This window comes from Triticum aestivum, chromosome 5B, assembly GCF_018294505.1.
Source record: "Triticum aestivum cultivar Chinese Spring chromosome 5B, IWGSC CS RefSeq v2.1, whole genome shotgun sequence".
NCBI classification, from domain to species: Eukaryota; Viridiplantae; Streptophyta; class Magnoliopsida; order Poales; family Poaceae; genus Triticum; species Triticum aestivum.
The window spans coordinates 66,547,395-66,569,971 of record NC_057807.1 but is presented as its reverse complement, the minus strand read 5'-3'; the positions used below and the strand labels follow the sequence as shown (position 1 = coordinate 66,569,971).

Here is a 22,577-nt window from a genome sequence, read left to right as displayed (position 1 = left end):
AGTAGTGGTTTGCTTTCTTTTACTAACGGATCTCACAAGGGTTTTGTTGAGTTTTGTGTGATTGAAGTTTTCAAGTTTTCAATTGCCCAACAGTAATTGTTTTCCCACCGTTTGCTATCTTTCTCGAGAGAAGCCACTAGTGAAACCTACGGCCCCCAGGTCTTCTTTATCATATATGTGCCTTGCGATCTACTTTTTCCTCGCATTTATTTTTAGATCTATTAAACCAAAAATACAAAAATACCTTGCTGAAATTTATTTGTTCCGCGTTCTATTTATTCTATCTACAAATTTACCTCACGTCCTTTGCCTATCTTGAGGCGCCGTACCCCAAAAGGGATTGACAACCCCTTTAACATGTTGGGTTGCAAGGTGTTGTTATTTGTGTGTAGGGGCTATTTACGTTGTGTTGCTTGGTTCTCCTACTGGTTCGATAACCTTGGTTTCATATCTGAGGGAAATACCTATGCCGTTGTGCTGCATCATCCCTTCCTCTTTGGGGAAATACCGACGTAGCTTCAAGCGACATCACTGAGCATATGCAGGTAAAAAACCAACCTCTGCATGTTGATTGGTTGCCTGCATCCCCCCTAGCCTGCATGTGCCGAAACAGAAGGCATGTTGTTTGGTTGTGGACTTGTTTTAGGGGAAACACAAGTCCAGTTGTTTGGTTACATCCAGGACAGTTGTGTGGTAACCTCCTCCTCGATGTGGTGAGGTTAACAGAGGCACACATGAAAAACTAAGAACTAAACTAGAGCAACAGAACAAACTTAGGCACAAACACAAGTCTTAACCATGCATCACTAGTTTTAAACCAACATAGCATGATATGTTTTAAACGAAACCCAAGTCTTAAACCGACAACCAACAAGGAACGAGCAACAGGAGCTTAGGCAGTCACGGCGAGAGCATTGTCATGCTCCTTGCACTTGGTGACCACCTCGATGCCCTCATCGTTGAAGACGATCACCTTCATGGTGTCAGGGGTCAGCAGCTTGAATGTGAGCATGTACCCGATCATGATGTGGTGAACGGCGGTGAAGGTGGCCCAACCCTGATCAAGGGTGACCCTGCCGTTGATCACCCTCACCGTCACCCTCCATGTGCAGCTGGTGTTTGTCTTGAGCTTGACCTCTATAGGGGCGGCGGGGAAGTGCTTGTTGAACTCTAGAAGCATTTGCAAGGTTGATGTAGAAGCCCTCCATGATCGATTGCCCCTCCGGCAGGGTGCCGGAAAAGGCCTCTAGATGGGATCTAAAAGAACAGGAACTTATGCCGACGGGAAAAATATTTTGGGTCGCTCCCCGTTGGATTCCCAATTTAGAGAATTTATAGATGTGGAATTAGGTCAGACGGAGCCACGTGGGGCCTACAAGGCATCAGGGTGAAACTACCCCCTGGGCGCACCATGTTGCCTTGTCGTATCCTCGCTTCTTGTATGGTCTCCTCCCGAAGCTTCTAGGGTCTCTCTTGTCCAGAAAAAAGTCATCCAAAAGTTTCATAGCGTTTGGACTCCGGTTGGTACTAATATCCTGGAAAACCAAATAGGCAAAAAAACAACAACTGACACTTGGCACTGGGTTAATAGGTTGGTCGTAAAAAGTGATATATAATTGCATATAAAAGATCCAAGATTGATACTATAATAGGATGGAACAATAAAAAATTATAGATACATTGGAGATGTATCAAAGATGGATTAATTCCCTTATGAAGCGCCTCCACCTCATCAGGGTTTCCCCTGTCAAGCTTGTCTTCATTTAGGAGACAAATCTGCTCGGAGGCTCGGTCGTGAAGGCAGGAACCTCCGGTTGGCCTTCAGCGGGTAGCTCGATGATGTAAAACCACTCCCGCTGCCACACTTTGATGGTCTCCATGAAAGTGACCTCTGGCCAGGTCACCCTCTAGATCTTGCTCATCATGACCCCACCGCATTTCGTGATCTAGGCGCCGCCGCTCTTCAGCTTTATGCTGAAAGTCTTCAGCCACAGGCCGAAGTGTGGCTCGACGTGGAGGAATGCTTCACAAATGGTGATGAAGGCCGTTATGTGAAGAATCGAGTTCAGGGCCTGATGGTGAAAACCTAGCCTGTAAAAGAATATTAGACCCCTCACAAAGGGGTGGAGAGGGAAGCCCCAACCTCGGATGAGGTGAGGAACGAAGATTACCCTCTCCCCTGGATTGGGGGTAGGGATGCGCTGGTCAGGCTCTAGCGCCCAAGAGTTGGCTTCGGTGGGTATGTAGCCCGCGTTTTGAAGCTCTTATATGGTCCCCTCTATAAGAATGGAAGGCACCCACTTGCCCTTCAGCTCTGCGTCGAACATCGCTGGAGAGGGGGCGAGACCTTGGAGGAACTCGAATATTTGGGAATGGATCTAGGGCGCTGGAGCTTTGGAGGCTTTGAGCAATGGCGCAAGAGGTGAAAGCATAGGGGAAAATGGGATTACTACCCCTCGTCTTTATAGATCAGTAAAATATCAAGCGTCCCCTTGCTGCGCCGAATAAATCTCCATGTTCCAACCTTTCATGCCATTATGCGCACATGGGGTGAAACAATTCTTGATGATATCCCCTAAAAACGGAGCACGATCTCTGCATTGATGAGACATGCCCATGAGAAAGCCGTCTCAGGCCGCAAATCGAGTTACAGTAACTGGCTCACTTGGTGCCATAGGTGGAGATGGCTCGGTAAAAGTTGTCAGGTAAGAACCACTATTCACACATGTGTGGCAGGCCTTCGAGGCTAAGCTATCTCAAGTCTTTAGATGCTGAGATCCTGGGCTTACATGAAAGCCTTCTAGACAGAGGGACTCGCCTGCCAAGCCAGAAACATTGGTCTAAGGATGTATCTGATGTCCTCGGCTTCGAAGACTAGTTCAGGGGCTACTAACAGTGTCCTGGACTAGGGGGTACCAACCTAGCTTACGGCCCACCAATCTCACAAGGAAGGACTCCGGAGGCCTCGAACCCGGGTGTGACCAAGACAGGCACTGCCGAAGACTTGGCATGTACTTCAAGGACTACTCCAATCATCGGCGTGTTTATTCCTAGTTGGCAACCGACCATGTGTAACCCTAGATACCCCTGGTGCCTATATAAGCCGGAGGGTTTAGTCCATGGAGGCACAATCACAATCATGATTACTAGCCTTAGGGTTTAGAACACAACATACGGTCTCAAGGCAGATTAACCTGTACTCAATACTCCATCATCAATATAATCAAGCAGGACATAGGGTTTAACCTCTTCGGGAGGGCCTGAAACTGGGTAAAACATCGTGCCCCTTGTCTCCTGTTACCCATCATTCCAGATCCACAGCTTGGGACCTCCTATCCGAGATCTGCCGGTTGTAGCACCGGCAACTACTATTTCCTTTGTACTCTACTATGCAATCCTTTCTTCCATGGCGAATCCCTTTCCCCAAGGTCTTCCGCCCGTGTTTCACTTCAGCGAGGATGTTATCATAGAGAATCCAGAAGATCCTCTGGCTGAGCTTTGGGCCGTAAGAGACAAGGCCATGGAGGAGCTAGCGCAACAGGAGGAGGCGGAGGAGGAGCTTTCTTAGATATTGGCTGGCAACATAATCAGGTTGTCATTCCTGCAAACCAGCCAGCAGAACAGGTTACCGCTCCCGATCCTAAGCCTGGCTACTGGGGAAACTGGTTACCCTGGGATCCTGAAGCCGACGCGTATGAGAACACGATGGTTGCATTCATCCTTGGTCGTGGCGTTGGTGAGGTGTGTGGTCGTGTGGCTCGTGGTGGGGTTTGTCCCTGCTCCTGGGTATGGCCTTGCCCAAGGTCATGGGTTTGGTGTTGCTGATCCTGGTGGTTGTGTCAATGCCAATGGGCATGGGAGGGGACGTGGTCAGGTCAACGGCCACGGCTTTGCTGTTGGAGGTGTCATTGAGCATGGTGTTGCCTTCGGTGGTGAGGGAGTCGGTGCTCGTGGCCACAGTTGTCGCCATGCGCTTGGCTATGTACGTGTTCCAGCTATTGGGAGCAGTTCTCTCCAATCGCCGTCGACGTGGAAGAAATTAGCTGCTAGTATTACGGTACATATGCAACTATTTTGTCTTTTCCGTGAAGCTTCTGAATGTCTTCCACTAATGAAAAGTTGTGCAGGTGAGTATTTCGGATATACTAGACTGAACATCGTACAATAATTTAATTTTATGGATATACTAGATTTGGAACTTATGGCTATCATCTAATTGCTTTGATAAAATATTGTATCACTTAGTTCCAGAGCTTTTTCAAAGGTATAGGGATCTTATTGTTGTTCAAATAGTAAACAAACATAAACAAAAGGCACATGTCAATATGCACATATCTTGGGATTATGTCAGATGTAAAGGTTCCACTAATTTTGTAACTAGTTTCGGGATATTTTGTAGCCTCTGAGAAACAAAGGCCTAAGCGTAGTGCTAGTGAAGCGTTGCATAAGTTGAACCAGAATTAAGTTTTTCAAGTTGTTTGGTAGTTTTATTAATATGCATGTTTTAAATGTAAATGTTTATGTCTATTTAGTTTTTTCCAAGAGCACGCAGACTAACGCACTGACGCCTCCAAAATCAAAACCAAACACGCGCGTCCATTTAGCAGAAGCAAATGAATAAAAACCGGACAAAAACCGTGTCTGCCTGCTTCTGCCGGGTAGAGTTGTCCTTAGCCCACGTTATACCTGGCCATGAGAAACCCAGCCCGACCTGACCCTGCCCGGCCCAGTCTTGCCCACGAGCCAGGCCTGGGCCTAGATGTTGAGCACGAACACCAAGGCATGCTGGGCTCGGGCTTAACATATGGGCGTTTAAGGGAAGAGGCGCGACCCAAGGCCCGACGGGCTTTTGCACTGATGGGCCGGGTTTGGGCCTAAAATCTAGGCCCGAGAGCCGGTCCGGGTCAGGCCTGGGCCTAGGTGTTTTGCTTCAGGCTTCTTTAGGCCCGACCCGGCCCGAATTATGGCCACGTATAGTCCCCATCGTGAGAGGTGCTTGCATCTCAAATTTTCACCCTCCGCCTCATCTATGCGTAGAAATTTTGTAAAATTTATGCGTAGAAGCAGGTTACGTGGCAGGTTTTAATTGAAGATTAAGAGGGAGACGGGGCCCATCCCCATAAAATTAAGGGAGCAGAGAGATTAATTAGCGTTTTTTTACTGCACATATTATATTACGGAAAAGCTAACTTCCGTACGACTGTATTTTTGCCACAGATCCGAACGAACTCGTTGCCGTTCGATCCGGATCTGGCGGACGCCGTTATTCTTTTCTGTTTTCCCTATCGTATAGTTGACCGGTTCAACCCGCACTCGGCCCATCCACTTCTCCGAGAAAACCGCGCGACCGCGCTCGATCTAGAAAAGAAAAAAGAAGGCGCAAGGCCAAGACTCGATCCTGCGCCGTGTACAAAGGATGGGCCGACCGTAGGTTACCTACTAACTAACTCAGCCACTGAAAATTGTTGTTAAGTACCAGATTGAAACTATACTATCATATCAGTACACGACAAAGCTACTCACTTGTTTTTTTTTCTAGTCCTTCATAGGTGTTGCACTTTGATTAGTGTTTGGTGTCTACGCCTAGGACCTTAGTTGAGCCAAACAACCAGACAAGCAACGATTTTGTTGCTATTTCTAAATTAAGACTTTCTATTTAGATGAACTTTGACCTGTGAAAAAAAAGTTGTAATAGTATATGTGCAAACGCCACGGTAAATTTTGACCGGCGAAAAAGTTATTGAAAAATATACCCTCGGTAACATATGCATAAATATCTTGGTATTATACGCATCGTTGATCTGATAACAAACGTCGTGGTAACTTTTGATGAGGAAAAGGATGTTGAAACACATATCTTCGGTAATTTATGTCTATATAACATGATAATACACGTACATAGATATGATAAGCTATGTACATACACCGCAATAACTGTTTGATCTGCGGTAAAATTTGTTGAAAACTAAATTCCTCGATACTTAAATGTAAATAGTTTGGTAACATATACACCGCAACGTAATAACTCAAGTTCAAATACTGTGGTAATTTTTTTTTGCGGGGTGACATTGTGGTAACTTTTTGACCGAGGAGAAAACTTGTAGAAAACCATACCACCGGAACTTCTGTGTGAATAGTATGATAATACAAGCACAACAAAGTTGATAACCCATGTACAAACACGACAATAACTTTTGACCCAGGAGGGAAAAGTTGTTGAAAAACATATCCTTCGGTAATTTCTACATAAAAACACACCCCCAGGTCAAAAGTTACCATGTCCGGGCTAAGTAGGTTATCAACTTTGTTTTGCGTATATTACCATGCTATTGACCAGGCTAAGTAAGTTACGATGCTATAGTAAGTACGTAACTTTTGACCCCTTCGATAATTATTTGGAAAACATACCCCTCCTAACTTCTGAGTAAATTACATGGCAGGGCGGATAACCCATGTATAAATACCATGGTAACTTTTTGTCACAAAAAAGTTGTTGTAAAACGTCCCCCGGGTAACGTATGTGTAAATAGCATGGTAATACACACACAACTGATATATAACTTACGTACAAACACCGCGGTAACTTTTGACCCGGAAAAACAATATTGAAATTATAAGCCCGCAACCTATGTAAATAGCATGGTAACATACACACAACAAAGCTGATAACTCATGTATAAACACCGCGGTAACTTCTGACCCGTGGGGAAAAAGTTGTTGAAAAAAAATACCCCAATAACTTGTGTGTAAATAACATGGTAATACATGCACAACAAAGCTTATAACTCACATATAAACACCGCGATAACTTTTGACCCGGGGAAAAAAATTATTGAAAAAAATATTGTCATTAGCATGGTAATATTCACACAATAGAGTTGATAACTTACGCACGAACATCATGGTAACTTTTGACCGCCATAGAAATTTTCTGTTGAAAACATAAGCCGGTAGTTTCTGGGTAAATAACATGGTAATATACACACTTCAGGCATGATATATTTTAACTTCAAAAAAAGTCATCGGAACATATCAAAATGGGATATAGTCTTGAGGGTCTCGTCGTGATGGATTTTGTATGTGAAAAGAAATTTTTTATCGGACAAACGTTTTGAGACAAAAAACATTTTCAAATTTTGAAAGAGAGGGATTCTTGGATAACATTACCTTTTGTCTTCTAGTGCATTGCATGTGCATGCGTAGAAGGTTGAATGAACCGTTCGGTAAGTTTTGTGTAAACAGTATGTTAACTTATGTACCATAGACGTGATAACTCATATAGCATAGGTGTGGTAAGTTTTACATAGAAAAAAAAGTTGTTGGAACATATCAACATGGGATCTAGTTTTGAATCTCTCATCGTGACGATTTTTTTACGTGAAAACGGTTTTTCAATCAGAGCGACAGTTTGAACTACAAAACATTTTAAACTTTTAAATATAAGAGAATCTAGGGTGATGTCACCAATTTTATCTTACATGCATGCATGTAATTTAGCATTTTAATAAGCTCATGAAAGCCACAGAATCAATAATCATCACGCATGTGAAGGGCTGCATGCACTTGCGCTAGACACACTACGACCTGAATCGTTCTAACGATCGAAATATAGTATAGTCTGTAATATAGCGTGCGGATCTATTTAGCGCTGTCCATTATATTAATCTGTACTATTAAAGAAGAATCGAACGTCGTGATGGTTCGACCTCCCTATTCCCCCACCCCCGCGATCGCTACTCTCGCCTCGTGCGCTCGCAACTTCCACCGCATCGTGCGCGATTCATACAGAAAGAAAATTCCAGCATAAACATAGGAGCCGATATGAGAAAAACGAGAAAAGAAAATAGCGGCGACCCACGCACGCACGTTCCCCTCCTCGATCCGCAACTGCCGCTTGAACAGTCGTATCGTACCTAGCGTGTCCGCCCTTCCCTCGAGCCTCGACCTTCCCAGCGGCCTCCCCTCCTGTCCTCATCCCTCTCCCTCGCCCTCGAGATTTGACCTCTCCAGCGGCTTCAATCTTGGCCCACAGTCCATGCGAGGCATTAAGACAGCGGCGAGGCGACTGTGAAGCAACCGAGGTGAGGATCAGAAGGAATATGAAGTGCTGGGATAAAGCATCAGCTCGGTGTGGTGACCTCGTGGCTGCGCCGTTAGCGACCGAAGGTGAAGGCCTTTCTTCCCTACATATCTTCCTCCCCTCGATGTCTAACGCACCAGGGCACATCCATCTCCTCGCCGTTGCTACATCATACAGTAGCAGCCATCCGTCTCCTCGCCGGGGCTACATCATACAGTAGCAGCCATGGTTAATGCTACTGGCGCATCTGTCTCTCCAATGTGCTCCCTCTGTAGACTACAGTAGCGGCCATGGTCTCCCGTACTCCCTCTGTAGACATGCATTGTGGTGATTGGGGAGTAGGCAACGGAGACGGATACAGGCAAGCTCCACCGAGCTGAGGATGTAATTTCACTCTGTGACTACAGGTTCAGTTATGCTTTATTTACTGTGTTTTTGCAGTTGGGTGCCCAATAATCCGGAAGAGATTTATGGATCAGGTATAGCATAATCAGTTAGAATTATGTCTATGAGTCGAGGTTATCTCCCTTCCTTTCATCGATATCAATTTTGTATGTGTCATCGATCAAGGTTCGCTAGAGGGTCTAGAAAGTTCCACGTTGTTGGGCAGATGATTTTCTTTTGAGAGGCTGGGCAGAGGATTTCTGTTAAGTGATACACACATCATATCTGAGGCTGCTCCTAATTCAGGAATCAAGGTTCAATAACTTATCGGCGTGTTTGGTTTGGACAAAAAGTGTGGATTCCGAATACAACGACTTTCGAAACCGTAGCCAGCTTTGGTTTCCCTTGCCATGTATTCCATAACAGTGCTTTCTGATATGGCACCAGCAGCGATTCTTGGTCTGTCACCCCGCCAGTTTATTGTGTAATAACTGTAAATGTCAAGACTTGGATGGGGTATTTTTCTGAATTAATGGCCAGTCCATTTCACAAAACAATATCAGTTAATTTCAGGTTTTGGCATCGACTGTAACTACGAATCTTCCTCCTTTCAAGTTGGATATTAATGAGCGACTGGATGATTATGCCAAGGTGAATTTTTTTGGCACACAGTTCCGGTAGGTGTGTTCTGCTCATATTATTGTTAAGTAAGTAGCATCCTTGTATTCTATGTGGTAAAAAAAATTGCATGTCATTCACCTATTTCAAGAGATTGTGGATGGCCCAAAAGTTTTCTCTTATCTATGAAGGCAGACGCAAGATGAACTCGTGTGCTTTTACAGGGTCCCTCTTTTTGCATTGTATGGTAGTCTATTGTTTCCTTCAAATTGCCACTTTACCTATGATTAATCTTTCTTACAACACCACTGATGTATTTTCCCTTTCTTGTCTATGCAGTCCATCTGATTTCCAAAAGCTCCCTGATTCGAAGGTTGGCTAGGCTTGACAGCCTTTACTGTCTTTATGAGTGCCACCATACAAGTCACACTTCAGATTTTTTTAAGGTATATTTTTTATGCACTAAACTAGGGATTATTGGAACAGAGTGATTAATTCCCTGAATATTGGATTGCAACAGAAGAGTCCAAGAAAAGACTTTGTCGTTGAGGCTAAGAAGAATATGCTTTGCTCATGCTGGCACTTGCCAAAAGGATGCTACACAAGGTCATTTTTTTTGGTTCATCAACTTGCTTGTTGACATTGAGGCAAATCAGCTTGATGAATGGAACACATTCCAAAATAAACGGCTAAAATTTACCTTTGACAAGTACGTGGACTTTTTTCTTACACCCTTTGGCAGATTTGGAAAGATAGAAATGCGTGTTTTTTAGCATAAATGCTTAGGGGCTTATGACAGGATCTGTAGGATCCAGGAGATAATGAGATTGAGAACTAGCTTTTGTCAGAGGTGGCTAATCTTGACTACTGTATTCTGTAACTGGGCTTCGGCCAGAACCTTTTGTCTTTCTCTTCTTCTAATAGATACAGCACCTGCCTTTTTTTATTTATTTTAGAAAAGAAGGTTCCCCTGGCCTCTGCATACGAAAGATGTATGCGGCCCTATTATTAAACAAGTTCAGCAAAATACAAAATCTGTAATCCGGAGTACAGCTCACAAAGGGAGCACAAATAAAAAAGGCTAAGCAAATAATCCTGCAAATACCATAAGTTTTTATTCAGAAACAATATGGCATATTAATGGCTACTCCCTCCGTTCCGATTTACTCGTCGTGGTTTTAGTTCAATTCCGATTTACTCGTCATGGTTTTAGTTCAAATTACCACGACGAGTAAATCGGAACGGAGGGAGTAGAACAGAAAAACTCGACAATCTGCAGGAGCATAAAGTTCTGAAGTAAAATGAACAAAGCATCAACTGTCCTAAACTACAGTAGTCCTATCCCCTATGGGAAGATGCAGCGAGCAGGTACGAGGTCTGGCGTGCAAGCGCCGGATGACACGCTGTATTGTTTGGTGTCTGGTTGGCTCAACTTCCAGGAATACTTTTTTGTGGTTATGTAAGAGCATATTATGACATAATAGAATCATCATCTATTCGGAGAACTGCAAAAGGTATATGTACAAGGCTGTTTTGATCACACACAATGGACTTCAGGAAATTCCATACTCCCTTTCTTGTTGTGGCGCCGCCTCCTCCATCTCAGAAAGAGATGGAGTGTAGATAGCGGTTGTAAGATCGTCGTCATGGCAGATCACGAGCTAACTCGAGCACGTCACCCTCCTACCAAAAAAGGCTTTCGCCCCGCTTTATATATAAAGCACCGAACCACAAGGATCACAATACAAACTCACACCACCACCACACACGACACGCACACCCAAGGCGAGATACAAAGGTGCCGGGCACCGCCACACCACCCCAACGACTATCAAGCCACTACAAATGTGCGAGGACGAACTGCTTGGAGCCACCGGAGACTTCCTCCGAGGGGAGGTGAGACGGGAACGACGGAACCAGGCCTCCAAGATGATGTCCGCAAGAAGGGAACGACCACGATAGCGACCAAGGCACACCCGCCACCGCCGCGCCGGTCACGCCGCCGCCACGAAGCCGCCGCCAGCAGGCTCTAGCTCGTCGTCGCGCTGTCGCGCCCGCCACCAGCGCCACATCCCAGGCAGCCTCCTCGACCCGCGCTGAAGGCCCTGGCTAAGGAGACAAGGCAGCCCCGCCGCCACCAGCGCCTACTAGGCTTCGCCCGGCGCGCCCTCTCTGGCGGCGGCAAGGGAGAGGAGGGAGGAGGAGGGGAAGCCCGCCGGTAGCGCTAGGGTATCTCCCATGACGCGCGCGCGGGGGGGGGGGGGGGCGTCGCGGGAGTGAGTCTGTACCTTTCCTCGCACGTCACCCTCTTCGCGTACCTCTTCGAGAGTCCCATCTCTCGCATGCGCCTATTCAAATTACTGACCGTCAAAAAGAGCATCACAAGAATCTTTGATGAAATAATAATATTTTGTACCAGTACGGGATTTATAAGCAGTGCTTAGAGATGGTGACGATAATGAAGGTGGAAGGAAGAAGGGTAGGGGAGAAAGAAAGATGGCGCTTTAATTATCTTCTTGCAAGGAGATGGCCGATAACGAGATATGAAAATTGCCGAGGGGGAAATGAGCGGGGTCAAAGAATGATTTTGTTGCTGTATGGAAGAACTACATTTGATTACATCACACTTTTTTTAATTAGAATATATGTTTAAGCATTGTTTTTTTTTGTCGTGGCAACGCACGGGCGTTCAACTAGTTAATACGTAAAGCAAGTACAATTGCACACATACATGCAGAAGCTACCAGAAAGACCGAGAGATGGCAGGTGTCCAGGAAACTTTGTGAAAAGAACTCCAAACAACCAAATCTAAAATCGCCGCCAACCACCAACGCCGTCGAGACGCACATCTGGGGAAGAGGCAGAGCACCAGCAAACCAAAATCCAGGGTAGCGCCATAGCCTTGTAGGCGTTGTGAGTCGAAGACCAGAGCTGTAGAACAGGCGCTTGACGATGTGGCATGTCGACCGAGGATGTGCCACACGCCCACCTGGATCCAGATCTGACGCATTCCGCCGTCGTCGCCGGGGAAGAACGCTAAATCTGCAGCCGTCTGGCCACCAACTTTGTACCAACATCAATCTGTTCCACTTGTCAACGCCGCCATGAGAGACGACAACCGCCAAACACAAGAAACATAAGGCCCAACGGTCCGGACGAACGGCAAGCAGACTAGACCATCGGCTCAGCGGCGTCGTCGGAACGACCGTCGCTGTGGTGAGGAAGAGACCGAGGCGACATTATTTGACGCAACACCAATCTCAGCAAATTGGCTCTATTAGACGAAGACGATGCCCTAAATCAATGAAACAACGGGAAGAAAACACGAGCCCACCCCTCTCCACCAGCCGCCGGAGCAGCGGACGGAGAGGGGTGGAGACCGCGCCTCACCGGCGTTCAAAGATAGGCAGGAACTGTCGCTTCCGTCGTCTCAAATAGAATGGAGCGGTTCGCTTCTATCTCGCGCACGTCAACAGAAAAAGACTCCTGTGTGGGTCCTGAGATTAATTAGCGTTGAGGATCTGTAAGAGCCCGTAATTATCCACGCGTCTAGGATTATCGGTAGAAACAGCATTTCCAATTTTCCAAAGCCGATTCTCAACAACAACAACGACAACGACAAAAAAATTCCAATTTTCCAAAGCCGAAAGGGCTTCCCGCCAGCACCCCCGGATTCCCGCCCGCCGTTCTCAACCTAATAAGCCCAGATGCGCCGCCTCCTCGCCTCCATCTAATAAAACACCAATTCCCCATATGATCGCCAAAACATCCGGCCATGCCACCCACGACCCACCAGATCTCTCCTCCGCCGCGCACGCGCGCGTGTTCGTTCCCGTCCGATGGTCGCCTCCGACTCCGCGCGACGCACACGCCCGCGAAAGTCGCCGCCGGAGGACCCCGCGACGGCGCTCCCGGACGACATGCTCCTTGAGGTCTTCAAGCGGCTGCCGCCCCCCACGGATACCATCCGCTGCGCCGCGGTGTGCCGGCGCTGGCGCCGCATAGTCTCCTCTGGCGCACGCGCGGGCTGCCTCCCGACCCCGCCCCGCCACTTCGGCTTCTTCCGCAACTACCACCAGTCTCCGCTGCCCCCGTTCGTCGCCACCGGGTCCGGCGTCGATCTCGACGTCGGCGGCCTCCTCCCCCGTGTGGTGTCGAAGCGCGGCGTCGACATCGTCGACGGCCGCGGCGGCCTACTCGTCCTGCGCGAGCGCAGCAAAAAGTTCTGGGAGCTGAATCTCGTCCTCTGCAGCCCGCTGGAGAGGCCATACCGGCGGTTGCCGTCGGTGAATATCAGTGGGTACGACATGGCCTGCGCCGCTTTCGTTCCTCTCCAGGGCGTCGGTTTCCGCGTCGCTGCCGTGCTCTTCGGCGGCGCCGAGGACTTGTGGCGCCGCTACGCTGTTCTGGTCTACGACTCCGCTAGCGCTCCCCCGGCCTGGAAGGTGACCACCGGCTCCCGGCAGCGCGGGGAACGGCACTACAATGCCCACGAGGGACGTCGAAGACGTCGTGTACAGCCTTCAAGACGAGCACATCATGGTTGTGGACACTACCAAGATGACAATGTCCGTGTTGCCGGAGCCGGTGGCCCGTCCCGACTGGCTGATTGAGGGCGACCACTGGATCGGCAAGACTGACGACGGCCGTCTGTGCTTCTTCGTGTTCCACGACTACAAGCCGCTTCTTGTGCAGAGGTGGGCTCTTGGAGCGGATAGCAAGTGGACTCCGCAGCAGCCGTTGTGGCTGCCCCCGGAGCTCCACGGCGAGAAGCTCACGACGGAAATCTCCTCTTCCTTCAAGCGTGTGAGATTCGCTGGGTTCTGCGAGGGCAGCAGGATGCTCTTCTTCGTCATGGATGATTGGGTAGTTTCTTTCGACATCGAGACATTGGAGATGGAAAGGCTGTGGTGCTGCGATACCGACGAGCCGCGGCATCTTGGAGGGCTTAGCAAGGTGTATCCGTACGAGATGGTGCCGTGGCCTCCGGTGCTCAAAGATTTCGCCCATTGAGTCTTCTCTTCACCGTCCGATCAAATGCAAGTAATTAAGAGGTGTGTTTCATGTTCTAGAATTACACAATCCTACCAGAAATGCTACTGTTAGGTTCAGGTTCAGGTTCATGTAATGGTCTTATAGTTGTACACTTGTACTGCATTTTCCCAAGTAATCTTTAATCTAGATGTAACTAGTGCTGTTCCCAATTGTTAGTTTCTCAAGCTGACATCACCTTGATACTATAAGCAGTTGTATTGTTCATTTGATTGTTAATAACAAGGAAAAGAATCTCCGAAATGGGTAAGGAATATGCGGTCAGTCGACCATGCTTGACCAATGTAGTCCTGTTAATCTGTTATCTGACTCCCAGGCTTTGATTGAAACATACAATAGATAGGGAGAATACATAGATGGACACAGCTACCATGAACCCCAATTTCAAACGGCCCAAAAAAATTGTATTCGTAAGTTTTAGAAAATTTTGAAATAAATCACACATGTGCATACTGCCTCCCAGTTGAGGATCTAATCCAGCTTATTAGTTTCCCCCTTTTTCTATTCCTCTTCGTTCTCTTCACCTGATTAATAGTGTTTGTTTGTCTACTGCCTCCTGTCTTGCAGGTACTGATCGTTGTGGATTTGCCATCGTCGGAGAAATACAGCGGGCTGCTCCCAGTCGTTTAGTCGCCCTCCTCCCATCATTGTAGTCCCAAGCATTGAATTAAGCTAGGAGAGCGTTCAGCGATCAACAACAGGATGCGCCTCTGACAGTAGTATCACTTGGTATCCAGCGGCGAGTGATGTACAATGGCACAAGTGGCACCATCTCTGTTTCTTTTTCCTTACGTTGAAAATTGTGTTAGCAGTCGCATAATTATGGTCATGTACTTTACTAATGCTTTGGCCTGAAATCGGAATCACAGTAATTGTGCTGCTGCTAATATAACTCTGTTTCCATTAGATTGATTCAGGTTCTACAGTTTGCCAGGTCATGTTTTTTTACTTAGTTACGTTGCCATCTAATCGCTGGAATTAGTCGCATATGGGAGTGCACTCTGAAAGTTAGAACAAGGTCTGCAACAATAGGCTAATTTTTTTTAAATAATACATATTTTTTATTAAATTTCAGAAATATTACGCCGTAATTATATTTTTCAAAAATAATACTCAGTCGGCCTACTGTTGGTCGATTGGATCCAGTCAGCCTGTTGCTGGCCGATTGCACCCCAGTCGGCCCACTGTAGGCCGATTGGATCCAGTCGGCCCACTGCTGGCCGATAGGCCCCAGTCGGCCCACTGCTGGTCGATTGGCGCCCAGTTTGCTTCCTCTAGGCCGACAGGTGCATGCACTCATTTATCTTTCGAATGAGTATTTGAAAAATGTTGAAACATATTTAAAAAAAATGTTGATCATGCATATAAAAATGTTAGTCAAGCTTTTGAAAAAAATGTTGAATAAGTATTTGAAAAATGTTGAAAAAATATTTGAAAACTGTTGAATAGGTATTTGAAAAATGTTAAAGAAGTATTTTAAAAAAATGTTGATCATTAATATAAAAATGTTAAACAAATATATAAAAAAAATGTTGATCATGTATATAAAAATGTTAAAGAAGTATTTTAAAAAATGTTGATCATCTATATAAAAATGTTGAACAAGTATTTGAGAAAATATTAAACAAGTTTTTTGAAAAATTGAACAAGTATTTGAAAAATGTTTAACATGTGTATAATATACATGACCATATTTTTATATTGATCAACATTTTTATATACATGATCAACATTTTTACAAATACTTTTTCAACATTTTTATATACATGATCAATATTTTTTCAAATACTTGTTTAGCCTTTTTTCAAATAATTGTTTATTTTTTTTGCAAATGCTAGATTAACATTTTTTATACATGATCATCAATTTTTAAAATACTTCTTCAACATTTTTCAAATACCTATTCAACAGTTTCAAATATTGTTTCAATATTTTTCAAATACTTGTTAAATATTGTTATTTCAAATGCTTGATTAACATTTTTATATGCATGATCAACATTTTTTTAAATACTTCTTCAACATTTTTCAAATATTCATTCCAAAGATAAATGGGTGCATGCATCTGTCGGCCTAGAGGAAGCAGACTGGGCGCCAATCGGTCAGCAGTGGGCCGACTGGGGCCTATCGGCCAGCAGCAGGCCGACTGGATCCAATCGGCCTATAGTGGGCCGACTGGGGTCCAATCGGCCAGCAGTAGGCTGACTGGGTATTATTTTTGAAAAATATAATTACGGTGTAATATTTCTGAAATTTAATAAAAAAATATGTATTATTTAAAAAAAATTAGCCAACAATAGTGTGATTTGTGTTGGCGCTGGAAGTACGTATTGGGCTAGTTTGGCGGCGCAGCTTTTAAAATACCATAGTATTTCAAAACTTCGGTATAGCAATGCGTGGGCAATGAATACTACGGTTTTTAAAAAACTGCAATTTTCTCAGTTTTAGGAAAACTGCAGATATGTTTGGCTGATGCTGTTTTGCTGTAATTTTGACCGATAGTCACGCAACTTACTAGACCTACGGAGCTACACGACCAGATCAATCAGTGTGTACTAACGACCGGCCGGCTGCATGCAACGCTGTATGGCCTTCTGATCGCTGAGCTAGGAAGTTATGATCGGCCGTAGCTCATTACAAAGAATAGAAATCAGTATCCTATTTAACTAGTAGTGTGGTGCATGGCAATGGAGAGTAATGAATAAATACTACGAAAGGATACTGCTGTGTGGTTTTTTTTTTGCATGGTAATATGTGTCTCATTCATATCATAAAGAACAAAGTACAAGTCACGTAAAGACCGACATGACAAAACTGAAAAGATAACAGAACATCTCTGAGCTTGACACCAACGCCCGTCATCTGTCTTCGGCACCACCACAGCAGCCACCGAATAAAAGAATGACGAAGCACCTCCTGACCCGAGCTCGACGCGGCTCCATTGCTGATATGCAGCTTTACGGACCTCCAAGGTGGCTCACCAAAAGTGAAACCCTTACCGTTGAACGAATCAGACCGGGGCAACACCCCGGACATGCCATCGAACTCCAGATCTGGCAACCCACCACGACTAAAACGCCGAAGGAGGAAACCATATCTGCCATCCACCAACCATGAGCCCAGCACATGCTCCGTCTTCCAGATGTCGTCGATGCAGACCACAATCTGCATCCGCTGCTGGACTACCTTCCAAGCTCCGCGCCGACGCTGGAGCAAACGCCGTCGCAACGGCGGAGCCCGAGGACACAGGTCCACCACGAGGATGCCGCCGCCGCCACGCCATCCTTGCTTGAACAGACTGGTTTCCAAATCCATCCCCAACCATAGGACCGATGGCCTCATCAGGGAAGGATCCAAAGAATCTTTATTCAGCGTTGTCATCGTCGCCGCCGAAGCAAAGACGATGAACAACCTAAAAACCTAAACTACGAGAGAGTAAACACGATTCACACGCGTGGATCCGGCGACCCCCCTCACCACCGACGACCGAGGTCGCCGGTGAAGGGGAGCCGCCGGAGAGCGGCGTTGGAAGATCGGCCTCTCCCTGGCGGCGGCTAGGGTTCGAGCCGCCAGGGACGAGAGGAAAACGATCATACTGTTGTGTGGTTAGTATGCTTACAAACCAAGCTGCACAACGGTCAACGAGCGGATGAGACAGGCGACTTTTCCTCCGTTTGAGAAAAAAGAGGTCCAGACCTCTTTTTCTAATACTCCAAAAAAAACCACTGTATTAACAATACCATTGTTTATGAAACTACAGTTTTTGATATAGCCAAACACCTCAAAGTATTCAAAACTACAGTTTTTCAAAAAACTGTGGTATTCTAGTAATACTTTGAAAATACTTTGCTTCCAAACGGGGCTATGTTTTTGTCATTTTTCAACTTTGCTCTTGGTTCTGTTGGAAAGGGATCTTTTGTCATGAATCCATTGTTGAAAGGTACTCCCTACGTTCCAAAATAGATGACTCAATTTTGTACTAACTTTAAAATTAGTACAAAGTTGAGTCATCTATTTTGGAAAGTTAGTACAAAGTTGAGTCATCTATTTTAGAACGGAGGGAGTAATAGTTGAGCACCAAGGGACAATCTAAATTACTCATCGTGATATCTGCAGGTAGTAATTACTCGAGCATCAACCTTTTCTCTTCTTCTATTCTTCTCCTTTGTTTTGGTATAATGATGTGTTGATGCCCAGTGTCATGTATCCTATGTAGAGTTGTGGGACTGGATCCGGGAAATATCAAAAAATAGGATGTCCAAAATAAAGCTTTCTCTGTTCGCAAGCTATTACTTATCAGAATGATCAAGGATGTACCTTTAATTATCCATTTGTGCTATGCATACATGTTCGGTCTGGAACATAATTCCATCTTCCACTAATTGAAGAGAGTACAGTATGGATGCTCTGAAGAGTACTGTATGTAGACTTCTTACTTATAGAACGTGCACACAGTTGCTTATCTGACATTTTTACATGTATACTCACAACTTTTTTTTTCAGATTTTTCCGCACATTTGACACCGATAACAAATTTAGATGTTGACCGTCTTCTTAACAACTGAATGTGAGATAGCATATCAACAAGTTTCTTGTCATACAGACAAATACATTTACACGTCTTTTCATCAAGTCTCAGCATAGCTCAAACAAGTCATGTCTGTTTCAACAAATGTCAGTCCTTTCATTTTTTTTTATATAATTAAAGATCTATAAAAAAGAAATGGTAGCGCATTGGCCATAGAAGTCTTACAAGCATGGAAAAAATAGTGGTAGTTCTGTAAAATCTATACTCCTGAGATGACAGTCCATCTCCCTTTCCAAGACCTCTCCTTTTTTTCATTTTACTAGTTGGATTTAATATCAAATTATCTACAATAATTTTGTTTAACTACAATCTGATGCAAAAGAGTTTTGTTTAGTTCTCAAGTATAGTTCATCCATTATATTTCTGCTTTCAAGGACTGCAGCATGCTTGATTTAGTGAATCATCTACGACAGCACAGACAGATAAAAATGCCATTTCCTTGTTCCACGACTAGTATCTCAAAGTTGGTTTCTTCAATTACTTCACCGTCTCTTCATACTTGATCCATCGCTTTGACACCCGGCTCTACAAAGAAGCAACCCGTCTGAAATCATGCATTTTGGTTTTTCATTTCCAAACAAATCAACAAGCTAGAGAAAAGTACTGGATCGTAATGTTATATTGGAAGCAATAACCATCAAAATATGTTAGCTAGCTAGAAGAAACTGTAGAGCCTCAGGTAGCTGAAGGCATTCTTGAGTTCCACGAGTGGAAATTGAGTGAGCCTCAGGGTAAGCCATTTACCCAGGCATGGTTGCGTTTTTCGGGGGCTCCGCACAGGCCCATGCAGGATGCCAGGGTTGTTGCTAGTATGGCTGTTTTGGTGGGAAAGCCCGAACGAGTGGACATGGCTTTCACCAGAGCTCAGGGGGTGGCTCGCATCCTCGTCAGTATTTTGGACATTGAGTTTGTTCCGGATGTGGTGAAGTGGGCTTATCGCGGCCAGGTGTATAACCTTCAGATTGAGTTTGAGGATGACATCCTGTTTGCTGAGGCACCTGCTACCGTGGATGTTGATATGCACGAGGGTGATGATGACATGGGGCGCAAGGAGCCACCGGTAGCTGATCCTGGTCGACAGGCCGAGAGACCGGGGTCTATGGTCAAGACCATCGGAGGGGAGACGGCGCCTCCATCTTCGGTGCCGTCAACCACTCTGAGGTTTGGAACCATTGAGCCTGCTTCTGCACCTCCGAGATTATGGAGTGAGCGGGTGGAGTCTTCTGAGGTGTTCGAGCACTCCTTACCTGCGTTGGACTTTGAGGGCCCGAGCGTGGAGGTTCGTGGAGTGGAGGGAGGTTCGGAGATAGCGTTCTCGCCTCCCTCGGATATTGTTGTCACGTCTGAGCTGCAGGTGGTGACTACGAGCTTGGCGGGGGGTCTCAGGCAGGAGGCCTCGACCCCACACTCTTCGTTGGCTATGATCAGGGCTCCTGAGAGGGAGGAGTCCTCTTCGGGAGGGCGGCCGGCTGCGGCTTCTTCTGCTGGGCGGATGGGTGTTTGTCTGGGGCAGGTGGCCCCGGTGACGCCTGCTGCGACGGCGCTGGCTGGCTTTGAGGGAGGCCGTATGGGGCAGGAGGCCCCACACCCTTCCCTTTCGGCTCCGACGGATGCGGCTTCTACTGTCGTGATTGGAGGGTGTCCGGGGAAGGTGGCCCCGGTCCATCCCTCATCCTCGGCTGTCGGGATGATGACGCCCTCAGCCTTGAGGGTCGGGGCGGAGGGGGTTTTCGGACAGGCGGTGCGGGCACCTACTGCCCCCGGCCCCCTGACCGCCGGATGTGGGAGCCGTCCGTCACTTCCTCCTGCGACTGGTGCTTCTCGGGAGGAGGTTATTGCTTTCGGCGGAATCCCTGACCCGGTCTCTGAGGGGCGACGGATGAGTTCCCGTCTCCAGGACCATCCGGAGGTTGATGACATGCAGCAGAGGTGCGCCACGAGGGCGGCCAAGCTTCGTGACATCGAGGTCACTACTGGTATGTCAGTCAACTTATCCAATTCTATTATGCATTTTTCTACGGATGAGATTATTCATAATGCAAATCAAGTAGGGGTTTCGCTAGGGAATAATAATTCTGAAATATCCAACTCGGTTAATGATCTTTTGGATCTAGAAGCGGAACACGCTTTAGAAACCATTCGCAACCTAGCGGCAGTGAGACCTATGAATGACGCTGAGATTGATGCGTTGGGGGTGAGAGTACTAGACACTTTGTGTGCGGACCTTGCACCATCCTATAATGAGTCAGACGAGGAGGAGACCAACATAGAGGTTGAGTTCCTTCAACCACCACTGCCCGGTTATGAGGACCGGATGGTGGACAATGACAAACCTAAACGTAAGTGGAAGCGGAAGGTGTATCCAGCATCCGCGGTACGTAGAAGTGCTAGGATTCGTACGGCAAAAAAATTTCATGATGAATTATGAAAGGAATCTTTTGGAATAGCAGAGGTCTCAAGGACTTGGCTAAAAGAAGGTTTCTTGCTGAGGCGTCTCTGGAGCACCGATTAGATTTCATTGCTCTATCCGAAACTGGAAGAGATAATTTTGCTCCTCAGTTTCTTTCCTCTCTTGCGGTGGTGTTGATTTTGATTGGCATTGCCTACCTCCACGTGGACGATCCGGAGGTATCTTGTTGGGAGTGAGATGCGATTCCCTTGAGGTCTGGAGTGTTGTGATGGGAGACTTTGCGGTTAAGTTTCGGGTTAGGTCAAAAGTTGATGGGTTCGACTGGGCTTTGGTGGCGGTGTATGGAGCCGCAACTTAAACCGGAGTTTCTGGCGGATCTTGTTCGAATTTGTGGGTCCGAACAACTTCCAATGTTGGTCGGGGGTGATTTCAATATCATTCGGAGGAGAGAGGAGAAGAATAATGATAACTTTGACGGGAGATGGTCGTTTATGTTCAATACCATTATTGAGAGCTTGGACCTGAGGGAGATAGAGCTTTCTGGTAGAAAGTTTACCTGGGCTAATGCGTTGCCAAACCTGACATATGAAAAGCTTGATCGAGTTCTCACCAGCGTGGAGTGGGAACAGAAGTTCCCTCTTGTGACGGTACAAGCTTTAACGCGGGGAATATCCGATCACACACCACTGTTTGTGGACTCCGGGGAGTCCAACTATGTGGGAAACAAGAACACCTTCTCATTCGAGATGGCCTGGTTCGAACGTGAAGGGTTCTTAGACCTCGTTGCCAGGGAATGGGGTAAGGGTGTTGGAGGTTCGACGGCCGTCGAGCGTTGGCAGAATAAAATAAGGCATTTAAGAAGTTTCTTACGGGGGTGGGCTAAGCACCTAAGTGGGGTTTATAAGATTGAAAAGGATAGACTCCTTTCTCTTATACAGGCCCTAGATACTAAAGCCGAATCTATGATTCTGCTGCCTGCCGAGCTCCAGGTTAAACATGAGGCTGAGAAGAGGTTGAAAGAACTTCTCCATGAGGAAGAGTTGAAGTGGGCATTGCGCGCTAAGGTCCACAAAGTGGTTCAAGGGGACGCTAATACTCAATTCTTTCACCTGATTGCTAATGGCAAGCACCGTAAGAAACGAATCTTCCAACTTGAGCAAGATGAGGGTACTATTGTTGGGCAGGATAATCTAAAAACTTACATTACCGAGTATTATAGGTAGTTATTTGGACCACCAGAGGTTAATTGTGTAACCTTGGATGAGTCTCGGACTGAGGATGTTCCTCAACTGTCGGCTGCCGAAAATGATATCTTGCTAGCCCCATTTACGGAGAAGGAAGTGTTTGATGCTATTGCACAAATGGAAAATAATAAGGCTCCCGGTCCGGACGGGTTTCCGGCGGAGTTTTATAAAAAGTGCTGGCACATTATTAAGGGGGATCTGT

The 22,577-nt window shown here is 46.2% G+C and overlaps 1 protein-coding gene across 1 annotated transcript; it reads left to right on the top strand.

The window, feature by feature from the left end:
* The first annotated feature begins 12,875 nt into the window (after nucleotides 1–12,875).
* LOC123115692 (uncharacterized) lies at nucleotides 12,876–14,992 on the top strand. The gene is made up of 2 exons (XM_044536798.1): nucleotides 12,876–14,136; nucleotides 14,702–14,992. Exon 1 carries the CDS (start codon nucleotides 12,922–12,924, stop codon nucleotides 13,693–13,695), a length of 774 nt encoding a protein of 257 aa, XP_044392733.1. The 5' UTR covers nucleotides 12,876–12,921; the 3' UTR covers nucleotides 13,696–14,136; nucleotides 14,702–14,992.
* Nucleotides 14,993–22,577: the final 7,585 nt, after the last annotated feature.

What these genes read in the sequence shown, in the direction of transcription:
- LOC123115692 (XM_044536798.1), top strand. Translation starts at nt 12,922, where the DNA reads ATGGTCGCCTCCGACTCCGCGCGACGCACACGCCCGCGAAAGTCGCCG.